Source organism: Notolepis coatsorum (assembly GCF_963971535.1).
Source record: "Notolepis coatsorum genome assembly, chromosome: 2".
Taxonomy (NCBI): Eukaryota; Metazoa; Chordata; class Actinopteri; order Aulopiformes; family Paralepididae; genus Notolepis; species Notolepis coatsorum.
The window spans coordinates 208,448,327-208,460,705 of NC_140166.1; the positions used below are offsets into that span (position 1 = coordinate 208,448,327).

The 12,379-nt window shown below is 42.1% G+C and overlaps 1 protein-coding gene across 4 annotated transcripts in view; it reads left to right on the forward strand.

Annotated features, from left to right (window-relative positions):
• trappc8 (trafficking protein particle complex subunit 8) overlaps window positions 1-12,379 on the forward strand; it is a 97,254-nt gene that overhangs the window by 53,565 nt on the left and 31,310 nt on the right. For all 4 annotated transcript variants that reach the window (XM_084308989.1, XM_084308991.1, XM_084308990.1 and 1 more), the window contains 5 exons: window positions 840-914; window positions 1,978-2,080; window positions 4,384-4,541; window positions 6,610-7,037; window positions 10,585-10,732. In XM_084308989.1, coding sequence (XP_084165115.1) covers window positions 840-914; window positions 1,978-2,080; window positions 4,384-4,541; window positions 6,610-7,037; window positions 10,585-10,732 — 912 coding nt within the window. The remainder of the gene's footprint in view (window positions 1-839; window positions 915-1,977; window positions 2,081-4,383; window positions 4,542-6,609; window positions 7,038-10,584; window positions 10,733-12,379) is intronic.

Sequence of the window (12,379 nt, forward strand, 5' to 3'; positions counted from 1 at the left end):
TCGCTCACAAATGCTTCGACCACACAGTTTAATCATGAGTCACTGGATCGTAAAGCACAGTAACACTGTGATGCACGAGATATGCAGGACGGAGTCCTCCTGGGATAGCACGGTGCCTAAATGGACTCCTGGGATAGCACCGTGCCTAAATGGACTCCTGGGATAGCCCGGTGCCTAAATGGACTCCTGGGATAGCACCGTGCCTAAATGGACTTCTGGGATAGCCCGGTGCCTAAATGGACTCCTGGGATAGCACCGTGCCTAAATGGACTCCTGGGATAGCCCGGTGCCTAAATGGACTTCTGGGATAGCATGGTGCCTAAATGGACTTCTGGGATAGCCCAGTGCCTAAATGGACTTCTGGGATAGCCCGGTGCCTAAATGGACTTCTGGGATAGCCCGGTGCCTAAATGGACTTCTGGGATAGCATGGTGCCTAAATGGACTTGTGGTGCCTAAATGGACTTGTGGGATAGCACAGTGCTTAAATGGACTTGTGGTGCCTAAATGGACTTGTGGGATAGCACAGTGCTTAAATGGACTTGTGGTGCCTAAATGGACTTGTGGGATAGCACAGTGCCTAAATGGACTTGTGGGATAGCACAGTGCCTAAATGGACTTGTGGGATAGCACAGTGCTTAAATGGACTTGTGGGATAGCACAGTGCTTAAATGGACTTGTGGGATAGCACAGTGCCTAAATGGACTTTTCTCTGAATGATTGATACGATGCCAGTAAAATACGTTGAAAATGACCCCGTCTAATTCTCTCTTTCACTCTCCCTCCCTCTCTCTCTCTCTCTCTCTCTCTGACACTCTCACTCTCTCTCTCTTGCCGCAGACAGTGCAGAAAGATTCTGTCATCACTGCTGAAGTCATCCCGGAATTTCATATGAGCCCAGAGGAGACTAGAGTGGTGAGCTGGTCTCTCTCCTTGGGTTACTTTGTTGCCTTGTTTTTCACTTTCTCTCTCTATCTCTATCTATCTCTCTTCTCTTTTTTTCTCTCTTTGTGTCTCTTCTTTCTCCTCTCTCTTTCTCCCCATCTCTTCTCTCTCTTTCTCTCATTTCTCCTCTTTCTCTTTGTGGCTCTCTCTTTCTTTATCTGTATCTCTTCTCTCTTTCTCCCTCTTTGTGACTCTTTCTCCTCAATTTCATTCAAATAGGCTTTTGGCATGCAATAAAGTACATATTGCCAAAGCAAGTCCAACATACAAACAACAACATATACAAGCAATCAAACACCATAACATTACCAATAACAACAAATACAATCAACAAAAACTCATTACATTACAAACAAATCATTAAATCGTGTAATGTTTTTTTTTACAGATGTAGCCACCCAGAAACATTTATTACAGAGCGTGTTCTCTTATTGTATGACAACAATCATGCAATTTTCACATATTTTGCAGCAAATACGCCACACTGACTTTTCTCCCCACATAGATACAACAGCTTTTGAGGAGTAGGAAGATGGATCTCGATCTCTCTCTCTCTCTCTCTCTCTCTCTCTCTCTCTCTCTCTCTCTCTCTCTCTCTCTCTCTCTCTCTCTCTTTATCTCTCTCTTTTTATTTTAAGGCGTTGTAAATCTGAATATATAGTGTCTGTTTTTTGCTCCAGTGTTAATAAACCCAACTTAAACAAACCTTTTACAGTCACGGAATACAACAAGCATAGTGTCGTCTAGTGTTAGTCCTTTTATCAAGAGCTCCGGCAATCCACTAGACTAGAGAATGAAACCCATGTATCTATTGATATTTCTTATTGGCCCATCCTAAAAATGTCATAAAATGTCTGAAATAGTATGACATAATTCATGACACAGATGGGACAGGATGATGGATATCGGCGTGGCAATGCATCACAGCAAATATCACACCAGAAGGTGGCGCTATAATCAAAGGTTAAAATGTCAAACCGCCTCCATACACTCTAAAATCTTCCCTCAATGACCGCTCTCTCCTCGGTCTCAGGCCCGACTGAAGCTGCTGCCTCACCAGACCGGCCAGCTCAACATCCTGGGTGTGGCCTACAACCTGGCCGGCTCCCCTTCCACAGCACAGACTAGCACTGAAGGTAACGCATGCTCTCTTTCTCACACACACACAGATATATACAAAGACTCATACGTACAAATATATACCGGGAGAGAGACGCACACACAAAAAAAAAAAACATGATTCCATCTTTTTATTCCATTATTTCCACAGACACAATAAATAAATAAATACTCAAGAAATTACACAATTCCATAGACAAAAAAGTTGTTCCTCTGTCACAGAGCACAGCATGTCACCATAAGCCCTGATCAAAGTCCTTCATCTCGCTATAATACTTGAAATCAACCATTATTCTGGCTTTGTACATAATAAAACATCAATGTCCACTGCATCATCAATCTTCTTCTTTCTACTTATGTACATGGCCAGTTTTGATTGTCCCAAAGTTCAAGAGCCAGGGACTCCAGACTAACACCGGTGCTCCTTACTGAACACTTTATATACACTTTAATATACACCACTAACGGAGACAAATGGAGCAGTAATTACTGTAATCTATGGGATGGATTCCAGTAGTTTGGAGAGTGCGTGTGGAGAGTGTTGGGCCAGCAAGAGAAAAAAAAGGGAAAGTTATTTTCTGCCAAGTACGCTTTTCTAGTGGTCCGAGTGGATATTATTTTAGATCCACACTTAATTAGTCTCAGTTCCTTTTACATTTATATTAAATAACCTCGTTGCCGCCTCTGGCTACGCAGTGGGTCTGCTCGGGACACAGAGCCTGGAGAATTATCTTTTTTACCTGGGAATCGATAACGGTACCCAACAGTACTTTTCTCTCTCTGTAAAACTAAACTAAGTCTAAACTTCTCAATTTCAACATTGTTATCACAACACACAACCTAAAACCCCTCCCTCGCTACCTCCCTCTCCAAGCTGTTCCTACAAAAAAATTTTTTTATGTTGCATGGTCATGTATACATGTATTATATATTGTTATATATGTTTAAATATCAACATTATCTGGCCATCCTCAGTAAATACTATCAAACATCTCTGATCTCATCTGGGCTTTCCAAAGACCAGAGATGGGAGCGAGAATGCGCACATACACACACGCACAGAACGGGAGAATGGCTTATAGCAGACATAATGATTTTTAGAGTATTTCAGCTAACTAAGTTAAATGTTTATAATAAACTATCATGTTTGTTTTTATAGTGTAACTTAAAATCATTGAACGTAGAGCGAGAGAGAGCGGGAGAGAGACTCTTTTGAAATACCTGTTTGTTTAAAATTAGGGAGACAATAAAGAGCTGCAACATACCGTAATTCCTCTAATAGTAACCGGGTCTCAAATACAAGCCGGGTCTCTATTAATGGCCGGGTGCGCTCTTGAGCTAAGCAATTATAAGCCGGCCTCCTAATACAAGCCGGGTTACTAATATACTGAGCTGCATACTGAGCTAGTTACTTGATTCCACTTTGAAAACGTTGAAATAACCAGTGACCACCTGTAATTGCACTGTTTACTATTTCATACAGTACTTGGTTTCAATAAATGAACCCAGTACATTTTACTGGGTTCAAACTGACACAAAATGTTGATTTATTCATTATGATCCGTTTGAAAATTTGAAATATAGGCCTCCCTCTTATACAGGCCTCCTCCTAATACAAGCCTGGTACCCGCTACAGTTGAAACAAATACAAGCCGGGGTTACTATTAGAGGAATTACGGTAGTCATCCCCGATAGGTGGCAGTCTCGCCTACCTTTTGAGTAAATATTTGATCTAGGAGGGCGGCGCTTTATCAAGCAGCGGCTTTTTGTCTCCCAGGAACAGCAAATCAACTATTATTTGCATACTCATGTTCAGTCTATTTGAACAGTATATTCGCGCTGACACAAGACAAGAGCTACTGGACATTGGTTCACATGTCGTATTACTGGATATTTCCATCTTTTTCGATGGACCCGAACGACATCGTCAGACCTCCGGGCACACCGGGTCTGTTTACATTGCCTCCCCGGACAAGGAGGCCTCGAAGCGGCGGAGGGATCGAAAGCAGAAGCGGGGCCACAGAGCTGGCGCGACTGAGGCTAGCTCTGGCTCCTCAGCCTTTTATCCAAAGCGCCTCACATTCACCCATTCACACACAGACGGCGAAGGCGACCATGAAAGGTGCCCACCTGCCCATCGGGAGCAATTAGGGGTTAAATGTCTTGCTCCAGGACACTTCGATACGCTGCCGGAAGTAGCTGTAATCAAACCGGGACCCTTCTGATTACCAGATGACTGCTCTACCTCCTGAGCCACCGTCTCCTCTTTCAGCTGCATAGCAAGCAGTGTGACTGTCCTCGTGTCTTCCTCCACCTCCAGGGGAGCCGGCAGCGGAGGTGTTGACGGTACGGGGCCGTCAGGACCTGGAGATCCAAGGGCCACGCCTGAACCAGACCAAAGAGGAGAAGACGTCCGTCTGCCACGGCCCTGACCGGCGGCTAGACCCCACCATAACCCCACCCATGCCCCTACTGGAGGTAACGTGGTTGGTATATGCATTGTTGTTGAAAACGTCATATAAATATATGTGCACACTAAGCAATGTAAGAAATAAATAAAACCAATAACAATAGAGAACAAGGCGCTATATGGAATATTAAGTCTATTCCACTATAGCTATATCTGCGTGATTGGGTTTAGTTCTTATTTATTTATTCACGGTCATTTGTGTAGTGCTTTAATTCATTTTCGAACATCATGATGCCTTGTTCAGTCATGACTATAAATGTGAAACGTAATTGTTAATGACACAAATATTGTCGTATTTATTATTATTATTATAATGATTTAATTCCGAGGATGTCTGTAGAATCGACGTGAATGTAATCGCCAATGTTTTCTCCCAAATGAAGCCTGAGAACACGGGCACACAGTCTGCCCGACGTACGACTGCCTTTTTGAGTTCGTAAATCCTGTTCGTAGCTACGAATGAATCTCTGAAAAACTGTTTGATCATGCCAAAATGGGAGAAGAAATTAGTTTGTGAGGTCCAATGTTTTCATGTATTGATTGATTGATTTAAGTTTATTTCAAATATGCAACATAACAAACAAACATCAAGTACAGATATAGCCTTAAGCCGTTCAAATAATAAATTTATATAACAAAGAACAAACTAATTTTTTTTTGTCATTTAGGCTACATATTTGAAAAGGAGTTTGAAGAAGCATACTTATTTAATCCCACCCCTTTTTACTCTTCAGAACATACTATATTATATTTACTAATTCATACATTACTAGACTTATATTGAAAACATTTACTTAGTTAACAATACAATTTTTAATAATACCTTATTAATATTTGCCAAAACTGTAGGTTACCCTGTATAGTTCCTCTAGCAATTTTTTATACATATATACAACTATGTACCTACATATACATGCATACACATACTGCCAGTTATCAAACCCCTTCTTCATCTCTGTACCTGTATTGACTTGACTGTTATTTTAAACTGTTTTATATTTTGACATTGCTTTAACTCTACAATCACTCCGCAAATTGAAATACAAAGACTCTTCATGGTTGTTTGAAAACTATCTTTTGAAATGAAATGTTTCCCTTAAATTGTAACTCATCTTGCACGTTGAACAATCTTTGAATATTTCCTGGGAGTTTATAATTTTTTGCTTTGTACATTATTTGTGCGGTTTGATACATTACAATATCAGTAAATTTTTATAATTTTGTCTAAGAAAAGTGAATGAGTATGTTCCAGATATCCAACCTTGTGAATGATGCGCACAGCTCTTTTCTGTCGGATGGTTAATGGGTGTAATGAGCATTTATAATTATTTCCCCAGACTTCAACGCAGTAAGTTAAATATGGTGAAACTAGTGAACAGTAGAGAATGTGAAGTGATTTGTGATCCAGGACCTGCTTTGCTTTGTTTATTACTGAAATGCTCCTTACCAATTTGTAGGGCTGACCTTCGAATTTCTTTTTGGAATTCGAAGCTTTGGGGCCGAGATTTTATTTTAATTCGAAGCTTCGAAATAAAAAAATATATATAAAAAATAATTTATTTATTTTTTAATGTTGTGGGACTTGTACAGCACTTTGTTCAACTTTGTCAGTGCTGTAAAGTTTAAACCTTTTTAAATCTTAGACAAACGAAACACTGCTTTCATGAAATATTGTAATTTTGTCATTTGAGGCTTTATAAAAGCAGTACAATGAACACAAATCTGTCAGTGCCGAGTCCGACCTCATCTTAAATAACAAACAGCATTGCTTGTTGTAATTAACAATGAGAGGCAGAGTTGATTTTGCACCAAAAAAATAAATATATATATATACCGTATATATATTTTTTTTTTAAATAATCGAATTTTATTTTCATATTCGAATCCCATGCCCATCGAACCAAGCTTCGAAATATTTAAGACAGCCCTACCAATTTGGTTTGAATATGTTTGATATGTGATTTCCAATCAAATTATATGTATAGGTATACAGTATTCTTGATATACAGATATACTATGCTGTATCGATATTGTCCCCCACCCCTAATTAACGCTAGCGGTCCGTGTTTGTCTCAGGTGTTCTTCCTGCAGTTCCCCACTGCTCTGCTCTGTGGTGAGATCAGGAAGGCCTATGTGGAGTTCTGCAACGTTAGCCGCGTGGCTCTGCGCTGCCTGCGCGTATCGTCCACACACCCGGAGTTCTTCACCTTCGGCGGCGCCGCCACAACGCCCCTCAGCCCCGCCGCCTCAGAGAACTGCTCTGCCTACAAAACTCTGGCCACGCCCCCCGGCGCCCAGCCCAGCACGGCGGTCACACTGGTGTCGGCGGGGGACTTTCGGCGACTGTCGTCCGGTGTGGCAGAGATTCCCCTGGAGGGTGGCACGCTGCGGCCGGGAGAGTCCATCCAACTGCCCCTCTGGCTGAGAGGACCCGACCACGAGGGGGTCCATGAAATCAACTTCCTCTTCTACTACGAGAGCGCCGAGAAGGGAGGCAAGATCAGGTGGGGTGTACAGATACAAGATACAAGAGTTTTATTTGTCTCGCCTGCAACAATGTGCATAATACAAGTAATAATAATAAGAGTCCCACCAATAGAGCGACATAGTGCAATAAACAAGTAAACAAAGTAGGCATATCGGTATCTGTACATGAGCTATTTACAGAGCATGGTAGGACATGCTAGGTCCTGTGGCAGTGCAGTACACTGTTAGCTACGGATGAGGCATTGGGTCTTTATGTACACTGCTATACAATGCTATATTATACGATCCCTTCTGTGTTATTACTCAGTCACTGACCTCTGACCCCTCTGTGTTATTACTCAGTCACTGACCTCTCACCCCTCAGTGTCATTACTCCAGTCTCTGACCCCTCTGTGACCCCTCTGTTATTACTCAGTCACTGACCTCTGTGTTATTACTCAGTCACCGACCTCTGACCCCTCTGTGTTATTACTCAGTCACTGACCTCTGACCCCTCTGTGTTATTACTCTGTCACTGACCTCTGACCCCTCTGTGTTATTACTCTGTCACTGACCTCTGACCCCTCTGTGTTATTACTCAGTCACTGACCTCTGACCCCTCTGTGTTATTACTCAGTCACTGACCTCTGACCCCTCTGTGTTATTACTCAGTCACTGACCTCTGACCCCTCTGTGTTATTACTCAGTCACTGACCTCTGACCCCTCAGTGTTATTACTCAGTCACTGACCTCTGACCCCCTGTGTTATTACTTCAGTCACTGACCTCTGACCCCTCAGTGTTATTACTAGGGGTGTAACGGTACGTGTATTCGTCCCGTGAATTTACGGTACGGCCGTCACGGTGCGGTACGTGCAGCCATACGAAGAATACGCCTCACAGCGCACACACACCAGTCGCGCATGCAGGCACTCGTGGGTTCCGTGTCCATGTGAGAACAGCGCGCGGCACACCGAGTCCGACTTCAGAGCGGGCGAAAGTGCACGGAGGAGGGCACATTTACATTGGAACAGCAGCAGGGTCATTACACTTTTACAGTTTTCTTTTGTTTTCTTGTTCGCCCAATAATGTCAACCAAATGAAACCAATGGAAAGACACACACGCGTCGCCAACAAACACACTATTCTCCCCGGCCGGACTCTCAGGCACAGCTGATCAAATAAAAAAAAATAAACTTACATACTGAGCTCCTCTCCACTTGAACTGCTACTGTGTTTAAATCCAAATAATCCTCTGCCATTGTTGTAACATGTCATCTGTTCTCTAGTAGTGTTGTCACGATACTGGAATTTCGACTTCGATACGATACCTTGAAAAGTATCGATACTTCGATACCATTTCGATACCAAAAAAAAAATATATATATATATATATATTTTTTTTTTTTTTTTTAAACAAATTTAGCTTTTGTTGCTGGTTGATTCTCCTCAGCTTCGAGTCTGGTACTATAAGAGAAGATAAATATAACACTTTTAAAACCCTTTGTTTATCTTTAGATCACACATTTAAAAATAACTGTTCATCTCACTTCAATCATTTTTATTGCAAATGCAGAACATGGTATTTTCTCAAGCAGACAGATGTAAACACTGTAATCTGTGTTGCATGTACCTCACAAACTGAACAGTTAGTAACAGTTTTTATTTAAAGATAACGAGAGCAAGCGAGAGAGAGAGAGAGGTATCGGTAGATAGAGAGAGAGAGAGAGAGAGGTAGCGGTAGATAGAGAGAGAGAGAGAGAGAGAGAGAGAGCGAGAGAGAGAGAGAGAGAGAGAGGTAGCGGTAGATAGAGAGAGAGAGAGAGCGGTAGAGAGAGAGAGAGCGAGAGAGAGGTAGCAGTAGATGGAGAGAGACAGAGAGGCTATGCTCGGAGCATTTTAGTAATGTTACATTTTCAACAAGATTGCTGCTATTTAAACACTTGGTGGAAACGGGGTAACGTTAACCTTATGTCGACTGTAGTATTGTATGACCTCGACATAACGTTTACACGTTAACGTTACTCCGTTTCCAATGCAGTATTTATAACTGTGGCCAGCTAAGCTAAGGGAGCTAACTTTAGCTGGTAGCTGTAACGTTACAACGAAGCAGCTGTTGATATTATGCGCCATCAGTAGACAACGTATCATGTATTAAACTAGAGTTAATGGTTTAATGCTTCAGTCACAGTGACGTTGAAAGAGCAGCTGTCACGAACCTCTTTCATTTCTTTATGGAGATCGGCGCTGGCACTGCTATAACCGCTTGCAAATAGCATTGGGGCATTTGTAGCTTGTCCTTCGTTGTTTACTTGAAACCCGAAGTACCTCCAAACAGCACTTCTGCTGCTTTCTTTATCCACAAGCCCAAGTTGCGGAGGCTCTGCATTTACCATCTTCAGCTAAAATGTTTGTTTACTAACTGAAGAAGACGGCTCTCTGTGACTCTGTGAGGGGGAGGGCTGGACTCGGAGGAGCCGGGGGGGCAAGCACGCTGAGCGCTCTGAACAGCGCGTCAACAACTTGCGGTAGAACACTCGCCAGCTGGTGGTACCGATACTGCAGAAAGTATCGGTACTTCGGGAAATGAGTATCGAAGCCTTTTTAAATATTCAGTATCGATATGTATCGATACTTCGATATTTTTGACAACACTATTCTCTAGTATTCAGTCTCGTGAAGTTAAATTCTCTCTAGAAGTGAAACTGAAACTTAGCAAGGATAAGTTGTTAAAGGGACAGGCAATTAATTTATTCAGTGGATGCCTGAACACAGAATGACACCAGTACCACGGCAAGCCTATAGAAAATTATTCTATTTAATAATAATAATTATAATAATATTATTATTATAAATTATTATAAATTAATAATAATAAAAATAAATTCTAAATACTAAATATATTTTTTTCTGTTGTACCAAAATCGTACCGAACCGTGACCCCAATACCGAGGTACGTACCGAACTGTGGCTTCTGTGTACCGCTACACCCCTAGTTATTACTCCAGTCACTGACCTCTGACCCCTCTGTGTTATTACTCCAGTCACTGACCTCTGACCCCTCTGTGTTATTACTCCAGTCACTGACCTCTGACCCCTCTGTGTTATTACTCCAGTCACTGACCTCTGACCCCTCTGTTATTCCTCGGTCACTGACCTCTGACCCCTCTGTGTTATAACTCCAGTCACTGACCCCTCTGTGTTATTACTCAGTCACTGACCTCTGACCCCTCTGTGTTATAACTCCAGTCACTGACCCCTCTGTGTTATTACTCAGTCACTGACCTCTGACCCCTCTGTGTTATTACTCAGTCACTGACCTCTGACCCCTCAGTGTTATAACTCCAGTCACTGACCCCTCTGTGTTATTACTCAGTCACTGACCTCTGACCCCTCTGTGTTATTACTCCAGTCACTGACCTCTGACCCCTCTGTGTTATTACTCAGTCACTGACCTCTGACCCCTCTGTGTTATTACTCCAGTCACTGACCTCTGACCCCTCTGTTATTCCTCTGTCACTGACCTCTGACCCCTCTGTGTTACTCCTCAGTCACTGACCTCTGACCCCTCTGTGTTACTCCTCAGCCACAGGGTGCTGCGTCACACCGTGTTCATCTGTGCCAGTCGCTCTCTGAGCGTGCGAGCCACAGCCTGCCGCAGCAGCGGGGAGGAGGAGGAGGACAGCAGTAACGGCAGCATGTTGGTCTTCGTCGACCTAGAGAACGTCAACATGGTGAGCAGCCCCGTCACAAGCATGTGTGTGTATATGTACAGGACATGCACGTGAATGATGTCCCGTCACTGTGGTTGACGTGTTAACGAGTGCACATCATTCATGATCGTCACATGCGTGTGGCTGAAGCAGCTTCCAGAAGAGGTGACGCACCAGTTCCTTCCTGCTGCCGTTATGAGGAGTGATGATGTTCATACTGTATGCCGGGCAGTCGCTAGCGCTTTCTCGCCAATAACGCTGGGGAGGTGTGTGTGTCCAGTCACACAGAACACCTGGTCCTCACTCCATATCCAATTAAAAATTCCCATCTCACCGTTTCAAAAAACTGTAAAAACGTATTCCCTTTTCTGTCTTCAAAGATGTATCTCTTGACAACCTCTGATGTTCCCTGCAGCTGTTCTACCATGTAATGATATAATATCACCATAACGTTCTTATGGGGTTTTCTTCATTATGTTGTTTGTTAACTGTTGTTTGCTTGCCTGTGTTTTCCTGTACTTATTGTTTAGTTGTTGTTTTTGTTAATGATGAATGTTGTGCTTTTAACATGCTTTTATCTTAATCTAGTCCACATTCCCTTAACCTTAACCCTTAGCCTGAGCCATATTTTCAGAAGATTTGCCTAAAAGTACACTACATAGTATACCCAAGTAAATGGAAGATTGCTCCATTTCTACAAGGTCCATTTGCATGTTCTTGGTATCTATGGACCTCAGGGAATGTATTCAGTGTCAGAAATATTGTGTCTGTTACTATGCTTGTGTAAATTGTAATGAACAAAATAACATATTTTTTTCTCCATCTTTGATGGTGAATATAACACCATGCTAACATTGACCAGACGTGATAAATTGCCACTGAGCTCATTCAGCACCTTCTTGAGATCCAAGTGTACAAAAAGTCTATGCAAATGAATAAAGGGCAGATGATTTACAGGGGGTTTTGCCATCCGGACACATGCAATTTGAAATATGAATATAGAATATCAGGCCTATAAATGACGTTATTATGGCAAAGTCATACATCTATGGATCGGGCCAAATCTCCTCTTTCCAATGTCAGAGTTCAATCTGGATTTAGTACCACCAGGCGCCCTTACCAGGGCAGCAAAGACTGTGAATGAAATCTACTGTAAGTAAAGTTGCTTTTTTATAATTTAAATATCTCCGCCATTCTTCCATCAGAATGAGAAGCCTTTTCTAGACGTTCACAGAAAGGTAAAGAAACAAACTTTTTATGGCAATAACATTCAGGTTTGTTTGACCCGTGAGATATAATCACAAAAATAACATCAGAATTTTTCACAAAGTATATTTTCAGCAGCTTTCACAGAGGCTGGTGTGAGCTGGGTAGTGTAATTTTATAAAATGTCTGTCCAATGAAAGCCCTGGGTTTCCTCTGTTTTAGGACTACAACGCTTTCATGACTCGTTATTTCCTCGTGTCTAATCATCCGGTTTCCGCCGGGATGCGCCAAGATATTTATGAACTCATATTTAGCTAATAACACTTAAAATCATTGGTAAACAAACGTAGTGTTGAAAATATACACTTTGACTGTAGTTTTGATAGGGTTAGGGTCTTTACTCTTTAGAAAAACGCAACATTAAATAATATGGACTGTATTGATCTATTTATGACGTGAAAT